Source organism: Rhinoderma darwinii, chromosome 6 (assembly GCF_050947455.1).
Source record: "Rhinoderma darwinii isolate aRhiDar2 chromosome 6, aRhiDar2.hap1, whole genome shotgun sequence".
NCBI lineage: Eukaryota > Metazoa > Chordata > Amphibia > Anura > Rhinodermatidae > Rhinoderma > Rhinoderma darwinii.
In genome coordinates this window covers 35703636-35728774 of record NC_134692.1, presented here as the reverse complement: position 1 = coordinate 35728774, position 25139 = coordinate 35703636, and the positions used below count along the sequence as shown (strand labels likewise).

At 40.0% G+C, this 25139-nt stretch overlaps 1 protein-coding gene across 2 annotated transcripts in view; it reads right to left on the bottom strand.

Moving 5' to 3' along the window:
• Positions 1 to 5286: 5286 nt before the first annotated feature.
• The window catches only part of MTX2 (metaxin 2), a 71624-nt gene continuing 51771 nt past the window's right edge, over positions 5287 to 25139 (bottom strand). For both annotated transcript variants that reach the window (XM_075831146.1, XM_075831147.1), the window contains 5 exons: positions 24613 to 24705; positions 14888 to 14926; positions 14414 to 14539; positions 10243 to 10319; positions 5287 to 5670 (listed from right to left, as the gene is read on the bottom strand). In XM_075831146.1, the coding sequence (XP_075687261.1) occupies positions 5460 to 5670; positions 10243 to 10319; positions 14414 to 14539; positions 14888 to 14926; positions 24613 to 24705 (546 nt within the window). In that variant the 3' untranslated portion in view covers positions 5287 to 5459. The remainder of the gene's footprint in view (positions 5671 to 10242; positions 10320 to 14413; positions 14540 to 14887; positions 14927 to 24612; positions 24706 to 25139) is intronic.

The following is a 25139-nucleotide window of genomic DNA, read 5'->3' as shown; positions in this document are numbered from 1 at the left end:
GCTACTAGCAACGTTTGTGCATAGAGATTGCATGACTGTGTGCTTGATTTTATGCACCAGTTTGCAATAGATTCAGCTAAAACACCTGAATTCAATAATTATGGGCTTTATATACATACTTTTGGCCATAGAGTATACAACTCTCATATAACTATTCCTATGGATTGCAGTTGTAGCAATACAAAAGATATGCTCAGTATCACTGCTATCTATAGGAAACCGCTGCTGGCCAGGCAGTCAACAATATGCTCTAGAGAAATAGCGGCCTTCCAGTAGAACGACACTTTGTATGAACCCCATCTTTTTCCTTTATATACTAAGCAAATAAAATACCTGCTGACTAATACGCTTTACTGTAAAACCAATAGATCAAACCTGTGTGTAACGTCAGCACAATAATGTCAGGGAAAGTAACAAAAATCATCTTGTGCTTATCCTGATTTTAGGTCAAAAAAGTGAAATCACCTCATTCATCACAGAAATGATCCCTTGTAATGCCTCCATGTTTAGCCTAATTTGGAACCTCTGGCCAGCTGCCCTACTAGCACCAAAAATATTATTCCTCAGCCAGCAGGTGTTCGATAATAACTTCAGTCGTGATTAATACCGCGTATTTCTCAACCTGACTAATGTAGAAAACTTAGAAACCTGCAGAACAAGTGCGTGATAATTGTGAGAGCCGTGGGAGCGCGGTGCTGCTTTTAAGGAAAGAAATCCACAGGAAACGAAGCGTTTATCAGTCGTCCAGCTGATCCTAAGAGGCCTCATTAAGCGCATCTCGGAGACCCATTTGTACGGTGGAGGTGATCTCTTCTCCACAAGACTGAGTTTTAACCGTCTGCAAGAACACTTTGTCCTTTTCAAGTGTGGTTACAAACTGGAGCTTGATAAACTTCTCGGCTGGAATATTTTAGTGATTCTACATGTTAAAAATGTAAAGGTACGCATTCATAAATGCCAAATTTGACATATTTATCTCATTTAGAAGCTGACCTTACTATACCTGTAACATAGGGATAGTGGAAATCATGATCCCTCACTACAAGAATTAGTCCAAGAAATACCCTCCACAATTTGTCAAAAATGAATCACTGGAGTAATTTAAAGGGTAACTAAACGTTCAACAAACTTCTGACATGTCATAGTGACATGTCAGAAGTTTTGATTGGTGGGGGTCCGAGCACTGAGACCCCCACCAATCGCTAAAACGAAGCGGCAGAAGTGCTCATGTGAGCGCTCAGCCGCTTAGTTTCTGTTCGGCTTTTTCCGGAAAGCCGATGTAGCGATATACGGGCTCATAGACTCTCTAATGAGTCTGTACAACGCTACATTGATTTCTGGAAAAAGCCGAACACAAACAAAGCAGCTCAGCGCTCACACGAGCACTTCTGCCGCTTCGTTTTAGCAATTGGTGGAGATCTCCGTGCTCGGACCCCCACCAATCAAAACTTCTGACATGTCACTATAACATGTCAGAAGTTTGTTGAACGTTTAGTTACAATTTAAGACTACGCTTTTACTATAAACTGTTCTTAAAAATATGTTACAGTATTTACACATAAGACTTTCAATTCAACAAATATTGCAACGTTCCCTGGTCACAGAAGATATCCAATGATACAAAGACATATATCCTCCTGACATTATGAAATATGCAAAACGGTAAGCAACAATCATTTGCATTCTTCCTTATGTTAAGTAATCCAACTTATCAAACATTCAATTTTGCCATTAATTTTCCCTCGCCACTGCGTTTGCTAGAATGGGAGATACAGCTCAAATTTGAAATGACAAGCTCTGTCCACCACGGAAGACAGATGGGTTCAACGGCCTAATCTTCCCTAATGAATTCGGGCCATAAGGAAACTTGTTGGGAGGATCATTTTTGAAGAGAGGTTCCCCAGTCCCTTGGTCTACTACACCAGGAGCACCTGACAACAGGACGGGTAGGGGGTTGATCACCTCAAAATAAGCTCTATTACCATATGTAAAACGACATCTGAGACGGGAACTATATATATACATATATACACACAAAAGAAATTGAATGTTTACTCTTTGGTAAATTGTATTAATAGGAAGAATGCAAATGATTGTGGCTTACCACTTTTCATAATGTCAGGAGGATATATGGAATTGTATCATTACATATCTTCTGTGACAAGGGAATGTTGCAATTTTTGTTGAATAGGAAATTCTTATCTGTAAACACTGTATAACACATTTTTAAGAACAATTTATAGTAAAAGCTAAGTCTTAAATTACTCCAGTGATTCATTCTTACTATACATGTAACATATTAATCTAATGTTTGATTTGGTCCGTTTTACAGCAATAAGACATTTATAAAGTCTATGTAGACCGGACAGGAAACCTTAAAAGAAAAAAAAGTAGCAAGACGATAGTGTTTGCTACAAATGATTTGTCTGTATTACATTAGGATATTATAGTTTTATGATATATACCCAGATGCATCATCCATTTGAGTTAAATTTTACAATTCTTTCTGCCTGCAGCCACCTCTAGGGGGAGCTTACTGCATACAGATGTATTATTGACATTAATGGGAGCTGCATAAATCTGTATGTAGTAAACTCCCCCTAGAGGCAGTTGCAGACAGCAAGCATTTTATAATTTAACTCAATGGTTGTGACAAAAAGTAGGTTTGAGACTCCAGAACAGAAAAATGAACCACTATGAAGATCTATTATAAAATAAATCAGGACCTAATGATGATCAAAGTTGGAGGTATACGTTAATAAATAACTTGCTTGAAGAGCATATATACCTAAAAATAAATGCTCTTATCAAGTTATCATAAATTTTATTCAATTTCTTAGATGTATCTGCTCCTAGGGAAACTGGGTGACAACCAATAAGGCAAAACCTTCCCGAGAGGGTCCCAGTCAATAAACCTGCCTGATACAGATATTACCTAATTGACTCACTTGCTATCAGAAGTTTTAAGCTGGCCATACACATAAGGTAACTGTCGGCTGAAATGCCCAACTTTGGTTTTTTTTCAGTCGACCATCGTTTGACAATTATCACGATGACCGACTGGCAAACTGTTTGCGAAAAACGTAAATCAGCCAGGTTTTTTTGGGCTGTGATCGGCTGAAAATGCACGGCGTATTGCATGTGTTTGCCATTTTTCACAAGCCCAGTATGTTTTTATTTCTTTTTTTATTTCTCTTTGGTCTGCCAGTTTGGTATGGCATGTGGCTGGTGGGATCGTCCGTACAAACGATTCCATGGACGATTGACTGATTAAAACCCTATGTGTATGACCGCTTTAGACCCCATGTACACAATAGAATTGCGAATCTGTTTGGTACACATCCATAATACGGCTCTCATACAATTCTATGGACCCACAATGTACAACTAATTTTAAACAGGCACACAGAGGTATTTTATTTACTGTGGGGTGGGCATGCCTTTTTACAGAGATGTTCTCCCCTAGAAGAAATGTATGGAGGCACCAAATGGAGTCCATAACCCTCACCAATAGCCACTCCATGTAGTGATGTACAGGGCCTTGTTGTATGAATGAGATATACCAAGATATACTCCTGTATGACCTACAATGGCCGTCCTCTATTTGGCTCATAAACAGATATATGGAGAGAAGAGCTTCTATATTTATGGGTGAATGATTTTTATTTTAGGTAGAATTGCAAAAATCTATCCTTAAATTAACGCATGTCATTGGCTTAATGCAAACCAAGGGTCCTTTTACATCGGCCAAATTTTGGCCGTAACAACGAGCGCCGATCAAGACAGCTCGTTGATCGGCGCTCGTTTGCTCCTTTCACATTTAGCTATGATCAGCAATGTATGGGAAAGAGCGAATGTTACTACGATCGCTGATCCCCATGCATTAGCATCACGTCGTTTACACAGGGAGATGTGCTGCCCACAACGATAATATTTATTGCTGCATAAACTATATAATCAGCTGATGAACGAGCATTTGCCCGATAATTGGCCCATGTTATACTGACAACTTCAAAAGGCAATGTGCCCATATCACAGGCTGGGTCTGTATACCTTAGGCTATGTTTATTGAGTTCACACTATACCGATATGAACAGATAACATTTTAAGTTGATTCTGAGTGTCTGGTTAATCCGTTGATCTAACACCTTATTTTACTGCTTATAAATTGACAAATGAGAAGTCAATGTTGTTTGCTGATAAGGTAATCACATCCTAGGTCAAAAGGTAAACTATGTATGACCTGTGTGACACGGCCATGCTTCCAACAACCGACCTTTGCTTACTTTAAGACAGGAGGAATGTAAGTCGATATCCACAGGGTTATATCCAACAATGAACGGAGTACAGTAGTATATTTTGCTGCTAGAGTTTTATAATGGAACACGTTTATTACTGCACTCCTATGGCCCATCCAGATCTACACCAAATGGTTTTGTTTTGAAGCAAAGATAAGGATTGGGCTCCAATAGTAAAAATAGTTATTCTAAACATAATTTGGGATTAACAAAGACTGTAAGTAGAAGCTGGCCCGGTCAGGATTGTTAGAAGCCACATTTGGCCACCCATATCAGTCGTTGCATAAGAAATAAATGGCCGACCATGTAATATATGGACGGACCAAGAAGAGCCTGCCAGAGCAAGAGTCGCTCTTTGCTTCGGCTCATAGATAGGGAGTCCTGAGAGGGGACCCCTCCACCATGATGTCTCGAGGGCATATGGTTGTTTAAAACTCTAAAATAAAATGTAAAAAAAAAACATGGAGCAAGAGCAATGTTGTTTTCTTCCCTGTAGTTTTTGGTTATGAGGATGATAAAAATAACTTTTGGGTTATTAGAGTTCCGTTAGGATCAAATCCGATCCTAAGAGAAGGACCTTTTCTCAATAGTTTCTACCATCCTACTTCCTCTGACTAAAATTTGTAGCATTTTTGTCAAATAAAACAGAAGGGATTACAGAACTCGGATATGACCGTGTTAAAGAGCCCAAAAGTTGTTTTTTTACTTAACCAGATTAACGCTACACTTCCATCTTTAGAATGCTAATCTGTTACAGGGGCTAATCACCTTGTAAACACACAGATTTTCGGAGTGCTTGCTTGTTAAACCCTGAAAACAGTAGTTCTACCAAGTCTTGCTGCCTCATGTAAGTAACACTATAATCCCCGGTGTCTAATGCAAATGACATCTCCTTTGTTCTTCCCCTGTCAGGATCTAAAGCCACGATTTGCTACATCTGTAAAGGTCTTGGTCAGGGGCTTGGAGTAAGATCAAAAAGAAGCAAGTGTAGTCTTCTTGCATTTGTTTTAGATTTATTAGAATGCAGATACAGTAGAGTTTTATGAATTCTTTTTTTTTTGTGTGCAATGCAAAGGGTTATCTATTGTATGTACTGTATATGGCAGATTCTTTCTGCCAATTCTCGTCACATGTTTTCCAAAAATGTATGATATGGAAATGCTAGGGCAGTGTGGGGCCTTTGGATAATCTTAAAGATGAGCTGGCAGAACTGTCTCTGTCGTGATCTTCAAAATAGTTCTGTTCGATTCTTCGACAAAAAGCAATGAGGTTGCTGTAGTTTTTCACTTTTTCGCGGAGTTCATCATTAGTCAGCTGAGTGGTGAGGATTGTGAACAGATGTCCGAATACCAGAGCATCCAGCTCAGTGGGTCTACAAGAATTGGACAAGAAACAGATCAGTGCAGTGTTCAAGTCGAAACCATCTGTGATTTCTCCTAATGAGGGCAAAACATGTAAAATAAATTCTGCTAATTTTTCCTTCCATATTAACTCCTTTGATGACACAGGGTAGGTCTGTAAAACATAAGCCCATTACCCAACCGAGGACTTAAAAATGGAGATACTATGTTTATCACACCCGAATCCATTAATCCATTTTTATTTTTTTTGCAGTGCTAGAATATTCATGATGCTATACAACAAACTATATAAAAGTTACAATAGAAATAATCATAATGAGACATAAGGCACTTCTTGTATTTGCTTGGGATTATAGGCAGAAAATATTCACAGCTCCCTAACACGACATTCACTATGCATAGGTCCCTTTAAAAAGTCTAAATTGTATCTCCATCACTTTATGAGATTTTACCTTTGGTTTACCTCCGTGCCTTTTTACATCTGAACACAGGAATCTATTTATTATAGTGACAACTGCCCTCTATTTTAAGAAAATGCATGAGAGGTTGTCACAGCTCCGCCCCCCAGAAGACATAGTATTTTAGTCTAGTTTGTCAACAAGATATGTATCATTAAAAGCATAATGGAAAGGTCTCTGTACCCGATACCTGATCAAGGGGTCTTTTGGAATTAGTCAAAAAGCTCTCACGTGATTCAGTAGCCCAAGTAAGATATCACGGGCCGGATGATAAATGTGCTTTCAGTAAATATGTCAGCATTCAGTGCAGACGACACATGGTTATCATGTAAACCATTCACAGCTATATATATATATATATATATATATATACACACACACACACACACACACACACACACACACACACACAGAACGCTTGCCAAATAGTAATGAAAAGGGTGCGCATGGAATATCGCTCCACACAAGTTAACAGTGGTTCAGAGTTTCAGCTCCGTGCCCTAAGCCTGACCAGTACTGTGACAAGTGACAACTGTTTCTCACCCCTTGAGCCGGTGGGACAAACTACATGAATTGCCTGTCCTTTTGCAATGTCCCCTACAGTTCTGGTGCATAAGAAAAGAGTAGTGCACTTCAAACACTTACAGACAGCTCTTCTGCTCTTTTCATTTGTCTCAAATGCCTACTAAGTGAGAATAGGAACTACATGGTGGTGGCAGTGAGATCCATTTCTGTTGTGTAAATGTCTAAACAAATGGTAATACACATCACAGCAAAATCAAAGAGAAGTGTTTCTGTGAAAGGCGCCACTTCCACTTGACAGCCGTGAATGTTGTGACCTTGTCACCCATGCAGATGTCAGGACGTCATGGATAGGTTCAGGTAACCCATACTCTCTACACTAGTAGAACAAGACATTAAAGGATGTTTTCCACTTTAATAATAAACATTAAAAAAATCACCAGTAAATACAAATCCTCTTTGGCCATGTTGTTAAAAAAATTTTGAGACAACTTTTTGTTTCCGGGAAACCAATATGGCTGTCTTTACAGCTCCTACAGGGATTGACGTCTAGCTTTATAGTTTCGTGCCCAGTTATGCGACAGTGTGAGAGTCTGAAATGTAGAACTACATAACTAGGTAGATTATCCTTTCAGAAGTCTGAGAAACCTGGGTGACATTATTAGGGTTGTCCCATCAGGATAAGACCTGTTTATGTGCCCTATTAGGGTGTATGGACACCTCGGTGGGAGGTAATATATGAGCCAGTGCAAAGAGACGCTGACAAGCAGCGGCTCTCACTCAGGTGGTCTTGAGCCATTCACGTATTACAAGGACGGACATTCATCTGAAAGTCATAGTGTTTCCGTCATGTAATTATGGTGATGGTAACTTCCACTGGCAAAATCAGCTGTCATGGGATGTCATATTGTCTTGAGATCAGATGATTGTCAACCCATATTTAAAGGGGTTGCCTGTGATCGCCATTATGGCTGCCACATAGATTGCCACTCAACTATCTAAGTTTCCATAATGCAAAACTGCCTAGGTATGTAATCATAAGGGAATGAAGAATTTCTAACTACATAAATACAAATTTGCCTTTTAGGAGTCGTAAAAAGCAAGTTGACAACCCCTGTGAGGGTAGTTATATTGGTTGTCACCCAACATTACCAGAAACAGACATAACTACTAAATGGTTAGATAGGCGCGGACGGCCCAATTACTAATATTTACAGGTGATTTTTTGTGAATTATTTTGGGGGTAAATGTTCTGTAAATATGTGATCATGTGTCACACATTCACATTACCTTAGAAGGAGCAAAATTCAAGGTAATAGTCATTGTAACCAATCGGATGCCGGTTTACATCCTCTTTTGAACATTTGGTGATTTTTCAGATTTGCGCAATTTTTGATCTTTACTCTCTAGAATGTTTTTATTATTTTCCCTCTGTGATGTTACAATGACTGAGGGATGGAATCAGGGGAAATCTTCCGCTTATGAAGTTTACACAAGTCACTTGCTGCCCCTTTACGGAACAAAACCGGCCTGCTCCGTCGTCATTCTAGTCTTCTTTAAAGTGTAGCTAAACGTTTGACAAACTTCTGACATGTCATAGTAACATGTCAGAAGTTTGGATTGGTGGGGGTCCGAGCACGGAGACCCCCACCAATAGCTAGAACGAAGCAGCTGAAGAACTCGTGTGAGCGCTCAGCCGCATCGTGTCTGTTCGGCTTTTTCCGGAAAGCCGACGTATGGGAGTACAGGCTCATAGACTTTCTATTGAGTCCGTACACTGATACATTTATTTCCAGAAAAGGCCGAACTGACACGAAGCAGCTGAGAGCTCACACGAGCGCTTCAGCTGCTTCGTTCTAGCGATTGGTGGAGGTCTCAGTGCTCGGATCCCCACCAATACAAACTTCTGACATGTCACTATGACATGTCAGAAGTCTGTCAAACATTTAGCTGCAATTTAAACATAATACATGATGATATTCGTTCTTTAAATTCTTGTAAAAATTTAGATAATAATAAAACTTACATTCTAACTTTGTGCTAAAATAATCAATGGAATGAATACCAAGGGAATAATTCCCTCCTGATGAGTTTAGAGTTGAATTGCTTCCATATGGCCAGCACTGCATAACACAGCTAAAGTCGGAGTCATCCTGATGTATTGCAATGGTCTAATATGAACAGTCTCATTCTAGTCTGATGGCAGCTTACATGTTGTTTAACATCTGACATTATTTGAGCCACTGGTGGACTTTGCAAGGATACAACTTATGGCATGCACAAATATTTAGAACTGCAAAAAACTTGCACGTATATACAACACACTAACAGAGAAAATAGTAGTAGAGTGAATTTATTTGTATTAACCTCAATTTCTAGATTATAGGGGTTGCCTGCTTTGGACAATCCTAATTTGTTAGAAGTGTCTACTGATGATGAGCTGATCATAGGGTATTCCGCTGCAGAGACCTCCAGCGATCAGCTTTGGGGGAACAAGACAAGGGTACAATTCCCCTGCAGCTCCACCGAAGGGGAAATGAAGCATTACACAGACTTGCCAGGAATTGCAGACTCTTTGTAGTCTCTCTGTCTAATAGAGGAGTCCTGCACATTGGATCCACCTCTGTCCCATTTTAGACATTTCTGTCTTTGAGAAAGGACAAGTGCTTGAGAAATGGGGTTACCCGACTGTGGATATCCTGTGGATATACCATAAATGTCTAAGATAGAAATACCCCTTTAACTTAGAATTCCCCGATAAGGTATTTGAAAACTGGTTTCTAAACTCGACAACCCCTTTAAACTGTGTCTGTTTAAGGCTAGTGACCATCTGTATACATTTGTCCCTAAGTTTTATTATTTCACATTTCTTAACACATGCTATTGAAAATGAAGGAAACAAAAGAATCACAGAAAAATCTGTCTTGTCAGATCTCAGTTTTTTAAATCTCATACATGATGGTAGCATCTAGCATCATCCACATACACTAGAGGGCTGGCCACTACAATCTAATGTCTATGGCCAGCTGTAGGGTTAGGGTTCGGGTTCCCACAGAAGGTATGTATTTAAAAAAAAAAAAAAAAAGCTTGTGCAACCTAAAAACCCCCCAAAAAATCATGGCTGTGCATTATTAATATAGTGAAGACTATTATTTATGTTGGACTACAGGAATGTTATTTTCGGCTTCTTTCACACTGGCATTACTATCAATTTACCCCTCTACCGTCAGAGGAAGAGAGGATCGATACATTAAACGGAAAGCAACGGTTCTGTTAGAATTACCATTTCATTTCAATGGTAATTCTTATCTATCAGTTGCTTTCCGTTTGTCTCCGTTCGCTAGGTTTCCGTTTTTTTGAACAGAAACAAAAGTGCAGTCTGCAGAACTTTTGTTTCCGTTCAAAAAAACAGAAACCTAGCGAAAGGAGACAAACGGAAAGCAACTGATAGAAAAGAATTACCATTGAAATGAAATGGTAATTCTAACAGAACCGTTGCTTTCCGTTTAATGTATCGATCCTCTCTTCCTCTGATAGAAGAGAGGTAAACGGATAGTAATGGTAGTGTGAACTTAGGCTTAGCCATACAAAAAAAATACTTACTGCTTATTGAAGAAATAGGGCTGGGTTCCTAGTCTTTGTGAAAGGGCCTGGCAGCATTGATCAAAATCTTCATAGACCTGAGAAAACACAAGGAACATCTTCATAGACCCTAGAACTATGATGAAGAAATAAGGCCTAAACTGGGTGACTACATTAATGTTACAAAACAATAGAATGTAAAATCTTAGTAATCAATAGTTGCCTGCATTCAATAAAAGCTTTATTCAGATAACGATCAGAGCTCTGCGTGGGAGCTGTATACTTCGCTCCGAATATGGGATCTTTTCCCTGACAAACGAAACCCTTTTTGACTGTAAATATATGGCTTCCACATGGAGCTGTGATACAGCCATATACATAAAGCCTTATTTGTTATCCGGATACAGTTTGTTTTGTCTTCAGATAGGGATCCAGTATTTCAGGTCTTCAAGAGTAGGTTCCATAGTTATAAACATAGCCCCATTTATTATCTTACAAAAATTCTTACATATAAATTGCTAATAAATGTACATTGCACCCCTTACGGACAAAAGTGTAATAAAAGGGTGGGGGAAGCTTCTAGAAAATCAAATTACCTACAGAATCCCTGCAGCTTGTCAGCAGACACTTTAGGGAAATTTATCAAAACTAGTAAAGGCAAAAAGTAAAGTAGTCTCCCTTAGCAACCAATCAGATTCCACCTTTCATTTTGCAGAGGCACTTTCAAAAATGAAAGGAGAAGCCCGACTGGTTGCTGTGGACAACTACACCACATTTTCTTCCTACCAGTTATGATAAATATATCTGCTGCTCCATAGGGAGACTGTAGGCTGCCATGACCAGCAGCCTGTATTCTGCTGACATTTTGCATAACTCCAATACCAAAAAATTCTAGAAAGTTCATAATAGTTATTGAAACAGGAGCGATAATGGGGTGGGGGGGGGGGGGACGGGACACACAGCCTGATCTAAAAGCTAAGTGCAGACAAAAAAACGAAGCGGTTTCCAACAACAACCAATCAGATCACTTGTAACATTTTCTAACATACCCTGAAAAAATGAAAGCTAAAATCAGATTGGTTGCTTATGGGTAAGTGAGTCACTTTTTACAGAACTAGGTTTTATACATGAGATTTTCTTCATCTATCTGAAATATTGGATTCTTATAACAATTTTGTGAAAACAAACCAAACAGTGGAGGTCCAGCAGAAATGATAATGAGAGATAAACGTTTAGACTACTAGTCCTTCTCAATGAATTAGAATATCAAAAAGTTAATTTCAGTAATTCAATTCAAAAAGTGAAACTCATATTGTATAGATTCATTACACACAGAGTGATCTATTTCCAGCATTTTTTTCTTGTTGATGATTATGGCAACACTTAATGAAAACCCAAAATTTAGTCTCTCAGAAAATTAGAATATTATATAAGCCCAATTTCAAAAATGATTTTTAATACCGAAATGTTGGCCTACTGAAAAGTATGTACAGTATCTGCCTTCAATACTTGGTGGGGGCTCCTTTTGCATGAATTACTGCATCAATGCGGCGTGGCATGGAGGTGATCAGCCTGTGGCACTGCTGAGGTGTTATGGAAGACCAGGTTGCTTTGGTAGCGGCCTTCAGCTCGTCTGCATTGTTGGGTCTGGTGTCTCCCATGTTCCCCTTGACAATACCCCATAGAGTTTCTATAGGGTTTAGGTCAGGTGAGTTTGCTGGCCAATCAAGTGCAGTGATACTGTGGTAATTACACCAGGTATTGGTACTTTTGGCAGTGTGAGCAGGTGCCAAGTCCTGCTGGAAAATGAAATCAGCATCTCCATAAAGCTTGTCAGCAGAGGGAAGCATGAAGTGCTCGAAAATCTCCTGGTAGACGCAGCGCTGACTCTGGACTTGATATAACACAGTGGACCAACAATGTTGGTCAATGGTCCAAAGTCCTGTTTTCAGGTGAAAGTAAATTTTGCATTTCATTTGGAAATCAAAGTCTCAGAGTCTGGAGGAGGAGTCTGGAGGAGGAGTGGGGAGTCATCAATCCAAGTTGCTTGTGGTCCAGTGTGAAGTTTCCACAGTCAGTGATGGTTTGGGGGGGGGGGGGGCCGTGTCATCTGCTGGTGTTGGTCCACTGTGTTATATCAAATCCAGAGTCAGCGCAGCGTCTACCAGCAAATTTTCGAGCACTCCATGCTTCCCTCTGCTCACAAGCTTTATGGAGATGCTGATTTCATTTTCCAGCAGGACTTGGCACCTACCATACACTGCCAAAAGTACCAATACCTGGTGTAATAACCACAGTATCACTGAGCTTGATTGGCCAGCAAACTCGCCTGACCTAAACCCCATAGAGAATCTATAGGGTATTGTCAAGAGGAAGAGGAGACACCAGACCCAACAATGCAGACGAGCTGAAGGCCGCTATCAAAGCAACCTGGGCTTACATAATACCTCAGCAGTGCCACAGGCTGATCGCCTCCATGCCACGCCGCACCCATAACACCTCAGCAGTGCCACAGGCTGATCACCTCCATGCCACGCTGCATTGATGCAGTAATTCATGCAAGTATTGAAGGCACATACTGTACATACTTTTCAGTAGGCCGTTTCGGTATTAAAAATCATTTTTGAAATTGGGCTTTTATCATATTCTAATTTTCTGAGACACTAAATTTGGGGTTTTCATTAACTGCTAGCCATAATCATCAACATTAATAGAAAAAAAATGCTGGAAATAGATCATTGTGTGTGTAATGAATCTATAGAATATATGAGAGCCACTTTTTTTAATTTAATTACTGAAACAAATTAACTTTTTGATGATATTCTAATTCATTGAGAAGGACTAGTATGTAGGGATGGGGCAATTCAGGAATCCTGTATATACGCGAGTAATACCTTCCTGATATTGATCGCTATCTAACCTTGATACCTCAGTACAACTGTCTACACTTGGCAGGAATTGCCTGGGTGATGTTTTCTCATTTCCTATCACACAGCTGTTAAATATTTGAGAAGCCTTCAAAACTCAGACTCAACAGAAAGAAACTAAGATCTGAAAAGCTCAATTTCTCCCGATGTACAGCCCAAATCCCATAGATTTACTGCCCTAACAATGTGTGACCAGTTTCTGTGAGGACTAGTAAACACCATATCCATTACACTTAGAGGATGTGTACAGGCCAGAGTATAAAATGGGCATTAGATTAAAATAGATAGAGCGTTGAGTTTAAAAATGTAAAGGAGTTACTTCATGAGGACAACCCCTTTCTATACATCCTGTTAGCGGATATGGAATCATAGAGGTAGGTTTCTGCTTAGGATCCCCTCTATAAGCAATAGTGGAGAGCGGCTTATAAAGAATGCTTGGCATGTAATACCGCATTTCCCCTGCAGTGGCCACTGAAGGCGAAATGTATGGCCTCACGCGGCTTCAGGAGTCGGACCCATGGTGATCAGCTGATTACCGGGCTGGCTTCTATTGAGAAAAGTGGTAGTCTTCCCTGAGCAACCCATTTAATTGTAAGTTTCACCTTCAAACTGTACATGTGATAACAATTGCTTAGTATACTATTATTAATGGAATTGCTCCATTAATTAAAGAGGACCGGTCACCTCTCCTGTCAATTTTAGTAAGTACTTGTATTCCCCATAAAATAACAAATTCTGGAAAGTATTTTCTTAGTACTCTATATTATGTCATCTGTTATTCCTCCTAGAAATGTATGAATAAATGGACAACTGGGTGTTACCATTGTCAAAGGAGTGTGTCTACACAGTCTCACCCTGTGAGCACTGATCGGACATTGTCAGTCTGTGAAGGGACACACCCCCAACTGGTAACACCCAGTAGTCAATTTTTTTTTTACATTTCTAGGAGGAATATCAGAGGAACGGCACAATATAGTTCTAAAAAAAGATGCCCCAGAATTGTTATTTCATGGGAAATACAATTATTTACTAAAACAAACATCAAGAGATCCGACGGGCCCTTTTTAATGAGTTGCAACAACTTCGTAATAGATCAAGATTCCCAACAGATTCCTTGCGGCCCATCAGCCATAGGAGCGGTACTGAAATTACAATGTAAAGGAGTGACTCCATGACATTAATATCTTTTTTCATACATGTAAAATTCGCTCTAGAGGTGACAAGACAATAAATACGGTTTCACTACAATATATAGACATACTGACCTGCTCCAGGTTCTTTCCAGCCCAGCCAATAGCTTTCATTTTTCTCTTAATTTCCCATTTCTTTTGCATAACTAAAATAATGTTGAGGGGCCATGAGTACGGCGAGCTGTACCGAGGCTGCGTTATCTGAGTAGGAGGGAGATCCCATAAAGACAGATGATTTTAAGATAAAAACACTTCTACAGTATGGTCTGTATTTCTGAAAGCAAATATTTTCCTATAGAATATGCACGGCTCGCAGCGGGAAATCTCTCTTTAAACATTACTTCTTATAAATATATAGAAAATAGCGAACAGCTATATTAAAATTTGCCAGATGCATTGCAAAATGTATGTGCCAGCAGAAAAAAATACATTGTATCAACTAATGGTATAAAACCTCAATGTTTCATTTATGAGAAGGGACCGACAATTGTGAGCAAAAGTGTTTTCTCATTAAAATTTAACCAAGATAAATGCTTCAGAGTCACTCACCTCCTCTAGTGTAGCTTCATCACACCACTGAATATACAACTGCAAGCAAATAAAGGATATCAAAAAAGATAACGTATAAAAAAAACAAACCAAGAGGGGGCATCTGCATTTACATGTAAAGGGGGTTTTCTTTGTCTTCCAAATACTAACCAATTAAAGAAACCACTACACATACATAATACATGTGTGCGCGCGCGTGTTTGCTCAGTGTCTCTTAGAAGATCCGCACTTTCTATGTACAATTATATAAAGTTTCATAATAAAATGACGGCATAAGTTCCCACAAAGTAATAGTCAGAAATAGCAGGTAATGGAGCTTTGGCTATAAATAGTCCTAAAGCCAGAATACCAGAAAATTGCCCAATGGTCCGGCCTTTCTGGAGAATGGATCTTGTTCACCAGATGAGTTGAGTTCTTTAGAGCAGGCAAGGTGAGCGACATTTTGAACGCCAAAGTCTTTCAGCGGGACCAGAGATGAAGGATTCACTCTATAGCAACCTCTGTGTTTTTGCAATGAGGGCACTTACAATATATCGCTCCGGAAGTCTGACGCATAAGCGCAGGTCCTAACTGCGACGGAGCATTAGAGGCTCCGTCGCAGATCCGGCTGAGAATATTGGAAAGAATAGCGCAGCATCCTGTGCTATTGTTTCTGGTAAAACCACGGACACCCCGACAGAACTAATTAAAAGGTCTATGGGATCCGTTGGCCCCCGGTAATGTCCGTCGTGCAACAGGACCGGTGTTTCAGTCTTTTCTGCTCATCTGACGGAACAGAACAACGGAAAGCCGAACGCAGATGTGAACGCGGCTTAACCTGAATTATCAACATTCTGGAGAAATAAACAACTGCTGTACTATTGGAACTATCAGACTATTGGATGATAGATAGATAGATAGATAGATAGATAGATAGATAGATAGATAGATAGATAGATAGATAGATAGATAGATAGATAGATAGATAGATAGATAGATAGAAATCATTGTGCTCAAGACAAAAACCCTAATTTATATATATTTAAAACAATATATATAATTTTTTTGTTTTACTTTTAGAGAAAATTTAATTTATTCATTTAAAATCGCTCCTCACTGTGGGCTAAAGAGTCTAGAGGGCAACCTCAACCAATGATTGACAGCCTTCCCTGTATCAATTAGGACCGCCCACTGGACTCTTTAGCCCAGTGAGCAGGAATTTAAATAAATAAATTACAGGCCATCATGAATCTATTCCCTCAAATCTATATATGAATCTGCTCAGCTCCTCGTGCTCTATAACATGACGCCTGCAGATGGGACAGAACGCTCAACGTAACAGGTTCCCTTTAATAGGCAGAATTCTACTGATAATTGGTTTGGCCCACGTAATGCCCTATTTTGCTGCGTGTATGAGTCCGCTACTGTGGCAAGAGAACTGAGTGAGCAATTTGAAATCTACCACCACATTGAAGTGACATGGAATATGATGATGGTAAATAATAATTATGACATTAATAATACTAGATGGATATGATAACAAATTGCTTCCCACTGCACCTAAATCAAATGTTACAGATTATATTGCATTGCATCTTGGATTGTGTTAATGTTCTCCTGCGGGGGGCATGTTTTCAGCTCTGATAGTTGGGTGAGATGTAGAGGATGAGTGTTTAGTCATTTCCAGCAGAGTTAGGACAACGTGTGGAATTGCTTCATGCGTGGACTATGATGTGCTTCAGAATCGGAGAACTGTTCGTTTTATGAATCATACTAATCTGAAGCACAGCAGGGGGTGGCATCAGACAATTACAGCAAGTATACAAACATAAGGAAGGAAGCGGAGACTGTAACATAGAAATTACATTCTACAGTGTGATATATACACACACACACAAAGGCCCATGCGTATACAGCCAGGAGTATGTCATATGCATATTGTCTATTGATCGGTACACAGTGCGCTGTCCCTGAACAGATGGAGAAAGAGATGACAACACAATGCACTCTCGATTCTACTCCAATATAACTTACAAAATGTGTCTAATATACGGATAATCTTGGTAACCATCAAATGTTTTTATTAACTCTTTCAGGACCAAGGTCTTTAGATGCCTGAATGCAAAATTAAAATTAAACATTCCAAAAGTGAATATTTTTGTTTTGTTTTCTACTTTAGCTAAATATTTTTTTTCTCTTTTTTGTAGCACTGGTGGGTCTTTGATGTGGTTCCAAAACAATGCCAGTATCTTAATTGTTGTGTTTTATATAGGGTCGAAAATAGAAAAAAAAGTGAAAAAAAACAAGTCTTTTTTTTCCCCCCGATTCGGCTAAAACCCTGATTGCGTGGAAACGGAAACAGACCTCACCCCCCGCAGACACGGACTTGCTGGGTAGAATTAGAGAAATTCAAAATATGGAATTTAGGACTGCTTTGCTCGAAAATTCCTTAGACCGTTTCGGATTAATTTGGGACCCATGGGACTCCTACTGGATTACTCTGTCCTCTGGATAAACCTTAGACTCCCAATCCTTCCCTTGAGTTCCCCTCTTTTTCCTATTGTTTCCCTTTTTCCTATTGTTTCCCCCCCCCCCCCCGTTTTTGTCCTGTCTAGTCTTACCTCCCGTATGGGACTTACATCAATACTACTTGTCTCCCACTTTTGTGTCATTTGAACTTCTGATCTATTGTTCTGTATACATTTTGGAAAATCTTTAATAAAAATGCAGTTGAAACCAGATTGGCGGCAGGTAGGGGTTAATTCAGAATTGCAATAATGCAAATGGACTTTTTTTGTTGGCCGAATAATAAGAATTTTCCAATTACATTAATAGCAGTAGCACATTTCTAGCCATACTGGCTACCTAGTAGGGTTGTTACAATACCAGAACTTTCACTTTGATGGCGATACTTCATGTAGTATTGGTATTCTCAATAGCAAAACGTTACTTTGCAAACAAAAAAAACCCCACAAAAATATAAAGCCCTTTCATTTTCTGATGTGAGGCACATGGTGTGATGAATTTTGAACCTCCAAGTGCCTCATATTAACAGTAATTAACCCCATCATGTATATCCCAGTCATAGATATGTATAGATCAGCAGCACAGGATAAATTTTTCAAGAGGGTGCACGTCTCCTGGGTCACAGTCCGAGTGACCCCTCAGTCAAGATAAAGAAGAAATGGAGACAGCACTACCAAATTTTCAAAGTGAAGATCCTTTTATTCCACGGTGCAACGTTTCAGCTCAATACGAGCCTCTCTCAAGCATGCTTGAGAAAGGCTCGTATTGAGCTGAAACGTTGCACCGTGGAATAAAAGGATCTTCACTTTGAAAATTTGGTAGTGCTGTCTCCATTTCTTCTTTATATCCCAGTCATAATGGGTTAATGTGTGAGTTACATGATAGGGTTAATGACTAATAATGTGATGCACATGGAGGTTCAAAATTCATATCACCATGTGTCTCACATTAATAAATGACCCCCATAATTTCCCTCATATACTGGCAACATTGGGGTTAACCCCTTAGGGACCGGGCCAATTCTGGCCCGGAGGACAGAACAATTTTTTTTTCCCCTCTTTGCATCCCACGCTGTATGAGAATTTGTTTTTTGCGGGACGAGTTGTACTTTATGAAGGTGCCATTTTTTGGTACATTATCGTTTCAGTTATATAAATTTTTATTTTGGAAAAAATGCAGAAGAGAAGCAGTTTTTCTTTTTTTTTTTTACAGCATACACGGACCCTCGGAAATGACGCTATAAATTGGTTACGCAGGTTATTACAGTCGCGATGATACAAAGCATGTATATTATTTTATGTATTAGGACTTGTATTTTAAGGTTTGTTTATTGTAAAAAGTGCATTTGCGTATTTTTTTTAACATTACTTATTTTTAATTAATTTTTCTTTTTTAATAACAATTTTATGTCTATATGCCATCTATTTGCCAGTACATTAGCCTATGTACGGATAGTACACAGGTAGTTGTTAGGGCATCCCGAAGTATGCAGGAAATCTAGTCAGACGGTCCTGGGGTCCTTTAATTGACCCTGGGCAGTCGTCCATATATGGTATGTCCCTCAATCGAGTCACAGGGATTCCCTGCATTGCGATCAAAGGGGGGGGTCTCCCTTCTCATCTTCCCTTTGAATGCCGTGGTCAGCTTTGATTGCTGCATTCAAGAGGATAACAGCAAGATCAGAGATTTCTGAGGCTGTGGCTTTGTATTACAGTTAATGCCTCCCTCCTTATCGCGTGGGCATAGCTGTTGCGCACGCGTGATCAGCGTAATGTGATGCAGCCAATGCTCAGAAGAAAATGGGGGAGGAATCCTCCAGCCCACCGATCCCATGTCCGAGCCCGGACAGCGCACGGATCCTCGTAGCAGCACACATTAAAGATCAAAGCAGAAAAAGAGCAACTTGATCCAACCGTGTAGGCCTGCTATCTGAAGCATCCAACCCATTGTATATGGACTTTTTAATATATTTGGAATAAAGTTGGATTACTTCCTTTTAAACCCAGCGCTGGATCAAGTTTCTCTTTTTCTCCTCAGCCAATGTTCACTAATGAGCGCTGGCACTGAAGTCAGAGAACATGGCGGGCGCTTCACAGTGTGCGTACCATGTTCTCTATAGTATTCGTGACTAAATTCTTGTATTGCACAGCTTACTTATTATTTAAAACCATTTTTCCCTTGCAGTTTCCTTCCTGAGTAGCTGAGTAAGGGGGAGGGGTTAGCTGGTACCAGGTGCTATAAATCAGGCCTCAGTACTCTGTAGAGCCTGCTCTGTGGCTTGAAACAACAAGTGGTTTGTAGATCAAGTGGAGTTCAAAAACCGGAGTTGAAAAGAGGAGTTAAAGCCCCAGTAAGTGCTCTTCTACTTCTTTTTCTTTTTGATTAACACCTGTTCGCTGTTTTTTTGAAACTTGGATAATGGATAGCAAGATTGGAGGTTTTCTTCAGTGCACAGTTTGCCATATGTATGCACGACTGGAGCCGGAGTTCCAGGGTGAATATCTCTGTGGCAGATGTGAGCATGTTGTTCACCTGGAAGCTCGTATTAGAGATCTGGAGGAGCAGAATGCAACACTGAGGAGGATAGACAATCTTGAGCTGAGCTTGCTGCTCACGGAGCATGCAGTTAGTGGGTTACAACTGGAGGGTGAAGACATGGGTGAGCAGGATCAGGTAAGTAGCTGGGTTAATGTAGTTAGGGGCAGTAGAAAGGGGTCAAAGAAAAGGAAGGCCGATCCGGTTTCTGACATTCCAGGAAAAATTGCCAAGTTGGGTGATGATGCGAGGGTGTCAGTCTCAGAAATGGCAGCCCTAGTGGATACTGATCTCCCTAACAGCCGGGAGAACAGACCAGCTAGTAGTCGGCGGGATGGTAATGCAGGTAAGCCAAGACAATTGATAGTCGTAGGGGATTCTATAATCAGGAAGACGGATAGAATAATTTGTCGCCAAGACCACCTCAACCGAATGGTTTGCTGTCTCCCTGGTGCCAGGGTTCAGCATGTGGTGGAACGGGTGGACAAATTGCTGGGAGGGGCTGGTGATGATCCAGCTGTCGTGGTCCATGTCGGTACCAACGACAGAATAAATGGTAGGTGGAGGAGCCTTCAGAATAATTTTAAAGAACTAGGCTACAAGCTGAAGGGAAGGACCTCCAAAGTAGTATTCTCAGGAATACTGCCTGTGCCATGCGCATCACAGGAAAGACAGCGGGAGCTCAGGGAGTTAAATGCATGGCTGAAGTCTTGGTGTAGAGGAGAAGGATTTGGGTTCCTAGAGCACTGGGCTGACTTTTCATTGGGGTACAAACTGTATTCTGCAGATGATTTGCACCTAAATGGAAGGGGGTCCGCTGTGCTGGGGGAGAGAATTCTAGCTGGGGTGGCGGAGTATTTAAACTAGGGCTGAGGAGGGAGGTCAATGTAGAAAAAAAAGGGGTAGCCAGGTTAGAGAGGGGTCAGACTATATTGGTGGGGGGAGAAACAGAATGTGGGGAGAGGACTAGACAACAAGATAAGGAGATCCTTTCGTTACAAAACATCAGTGTAAATAAAAAGGCCCGATTAATGTCAAATCACATTTCTGATAATAAAAGTGAAAAACTGACAGGCAAGTTAAAGTGTATGTTCACAAATGCCAGAAGTCTAGCAAGCAAAATGGGGGAGCTGGAGGCCTTGATACTGGAAGAAAATATAGATATAGTTGGTGTTGCTGAAACATGGCTGGACTCTTCACATGACTGGGCTGTAAATCTACAGGGTTTTACACTTTTTTGGAAAGACAGGGCAAATAAGAAAGGTGGTGGTGTATGTCTGTATGTGAGAAATGATATGAAGGCGAGTGTGAAAGAGACAATAGTGGGTGAAGACTGTGAGGAGGTTGAAACCTTGTGGGTGGAACTAGAAAGGGAGGTAAACACTGAAAAAATTACTTTTGGTGTAATCTATAGACCCCCCAATATAACTGAGGAGATGGATGTTCAGCTATATAAACAGATGGAGCGGGCTGCACTGGCGGGTACTGTAGTGATAATGGGAGATTTTAATTTCCGGGATATTAATTGGTGTCATGGTTCAGCTTCAACTGCAAAGGGGAGACATTTCCTCAACCTGTTGCAGGAAAATTTTATGGGCCAGTTTGTGGAAGACCCGACTAGAGGTGAAGCTCTGTTGGATCTGGTCATTTCTAATAATGCAGATCTTGTTGGGAATGTCAATGTTCGTGAAAACCTCGGTAACAGTGATCATAATATAGTTACATTTTACCTATACTGTAAAAAACCAACGCAGGCTGGGAGGGCAAAAACATTTAATTTTAAGAAAGCCAATTTCCCCAGGATGAGGGCGGCAATTCAGGACATAGACTGGGAAGAACTAATGTCAAATAATGGGACAAATGATAAATGGGAGATTTTCAAATCTACTTTGAGTTATTATAGTGCAAAATTTATTACTATAGGTAACAAGTATAAACGACTCAAATTAAACCCCACATGGCTTACACCTTCTGTGAAAGGGGCAATACACGACAAAAAAAGGGCATTTAAAAAATACAAATCTGAGGGTACATCTGTAGCCTTTGTAAAATATAAAGAGCTTAATAAAATCTGTAAAAATGTAATAAAATCAGCAAAAATACAAAGTGAAAGGCAGGTGGCCAAGGATAGTAAAACAAATCCCAAAAAATTCTTCAAGCATATAAATGCAAAAAAGCCAAGGTCTGAACATGTAGGACCCCTAGATAATGGTAATGGGGAGTTGATCACAGGGGATCAAGAGAAGGCAGAGTTACTAAATGGGTTCTTTAGCTCTGTATATACAACTGAAGAAAGAGCAGCTGATGTAGCCGCTGCCAGTGCTGTTAATATATCAGTTGATATACTGAATTGGATGAATGTAGAGATGGTCCAAGCTAAATTAAATAAAATAAATGTGCACAAGGCCCCGGGACCAGATGGGTTACACCCTAGAATTCTTAAAGAGCTTAGTTCAGTTATTTCTGTCCCCCTTTTCATAATATTCAGAGAATCTCTAGTGACTGGTATAGTGCCAAGGGACTGGCGCAGCGCAAATGTGGTGCCTATTTTCAAAAAGGGCTCTAGGTCTTCCCCAGGTAATTATAGACCAGTAAGCTTAACATCCATCGTGGGGAAAATGTTTGAGGGGCTATTGAGGGACTATATACAGGATTATGTGACAATAAATAGCATTATAAGTGACAGCCAGCACGGTTTTACTAAGGACAGAAGTTGTCAAACTAACCTAATCTGCTTTTATGAAGAGGTGAGCAGAAGTCTAGACAGAGGGGCCGCTGTGGATTTAGTGTTTTTGGACTTTGCAAAGGCATTTGACACTGTCCCCCATAGACGCCTAATGGGTAAATTAAGGACTATAGGTTTAGAAAATATAGTTTGTAATTGGATTGAGAATTGGCTCAAGGACCGTATCCAGAGGGTTGTGGTCAATGATTCCTTCTCTGAATGGTCACCGGTAATAAGTGGTGTACCCCAGGGTTCAGTGCTGGGACCACTATTATTCAACTTATTTATTAATGATATAGAAGATGGGATTAATAGCACTATTTCTATTTTTGCAGATGACACCAAGCTATGTAATATAGTTCAGACTATGGAAGATGTTCATGAATTGCAGGCAGATTTAAACAAACTAAGTGTTTGGGCGTCCACTTGGCAGATGAAGTTTAATGTAGATAAATGTAAAGTTATGCATCTGGGTACCAACAACCTGCATGCATCATATGTCCTAGGGGGAGCTACACTGGCGGATTCACTTGTTGAGAAGGATCTGGGTGTACTTGTAAATCATAAACTCAATAACAGCATGCAGTGTCAATCAGCTGCTTCAAAGGCCAGCAGGATATTGTCGTGTATTAAAAGAGGCATGGACTCGCGGGACAGGGATGTAATATTACCACTTTACAAAGCATTAGTGAGGCCTCATCTAGAATATGCAGTTCAGTTCTGGGCTCCAGTTCATAGAAAGGATGCCTTGGAGTTGGAAAAAATACAAAGAAGAGCAACGAAGCTAATTAGGGGCATGGAGAATTTAAGTTATGAGGAAAGATTTAAAGAATTAAACCTATTTAGCCTTGAAAAAAGACGACTAAGGGGGGACATGATTAACTTATATAAATATATTAATGGCACATACAAAAAATATGGTGAAATCCTGTTCCTTGTAAAACCCCCTCAAAAAACAAGGGGGCACTCCCTCCGTCTGGAGAAAAAAAGGTTCAAGCTGCAGAGGTGACAAGGCTTCTTTACAGTGAGAACTGTGAATCTATGGAATAGCCTACCACAGGAGCTGGTCACAGCAGGGACAGTAGATGGCTTTAAAAAAGGGTTAGATAATTTCCTAGAACAAAAAAATATTAGCTCCTATGTGTAGAAATGTTTCCTTCCCTTTTCCCTTCCCTTGGTTGAACTTGATGGACATGTGTCTTTTTTCAGCCGTACTAACTATGTAACTATGTAACTATGTAACTTTCAAAATACAGGATTCCCGGTAGTAAGCCATTTGCGGATGCAAAGCATCTAAATAGTATCCCTATTTTGATGCATTGCGCAACCCTACTACCTAGGTCTAGATTTGTCTAGTCCCGCCTGAAAAAACAAGTTGAAGGCGTATTCCAACAACAATCATTTAAGGAATTTCCTATGGCAACGTCATAAAGATTTGACAGGTGGGGTAGGGCCCCACCTTTGAGACACATCTTTCCGGAAACCGGGGGACCCGTATCACAGTTGTGTAGCAAAAACCAAGCAGCAGCCACAAGTGGGAGAAGAGGAGGGGATAGGTAGGCACAAACGTGTGCGGCTCACACCGATATAATTTATAGGTAAACTCGCCAAGGTTAGGGAATATGACTAGAAAAAAAAAAAAACTGGTGTGACCATCAACGACTAACTTTTTTTTATTGGGTGGTGTAAATCTCCTAACAGTAAAAATTTTAGAGAAACCAATCAGATCACTGTGGGTAAATGAAAGTTGGCATCTGATCAGTTGCTACGGGCAACAGTGACCTTTTTGCTAGAATACTTTTTTTTTTTTGCACATGGTCATTGTAAATTCAGGGCTGCAGAACGCTTACTAAGAATGTGTTAAGAAAGCAAAAATAATTGATGTCCGTAGAATTAAAAAAGCGCAAACTACGCATTGACAGCTCAGTTCTAGTCAAGACCGTGGTGTAACATGCCGTACCTCTGCCGTCAGAAGCATATTATTAACAAGTTCCATGTATGCTTTCATTTCTGCCTTCTGGACTTCATCTAAGCCGTCACTAAGTGAATGGCCCTATGTAGGGAAAAACAAGTGTTAGAACCAAATCTTACATATGGGCACGTTGTGGTGTATTTTTTTTTTCTTACACAGGTAACTAGAACAAGAAGATGAAATAAAAACCTGGATATAGTTACAAGTTATCAATTCCAGTTAAACAATGCAAATAACAGGATCAATAACATATTCTGTAACACACAGAACGAATACATAACTGCTTACGAATCGTGCTCCTTCCACAAGCTAGCACAGTACCATTTCTTAAAGGGGAGCTCCAGTTTGAGGCCACGTAAAATGTTATATTAGGGAACCGCATTATTAGAAATATACCAAGATTGTTATTGAAATATATTGTTCCTATTAGAGCTGGTAATAACCCTGCAGGTACCGTCACCAGAATACAAGTGCTGTTTATGGTAACCTGTTTTTTGTCGAAGGACTCAGAGTCT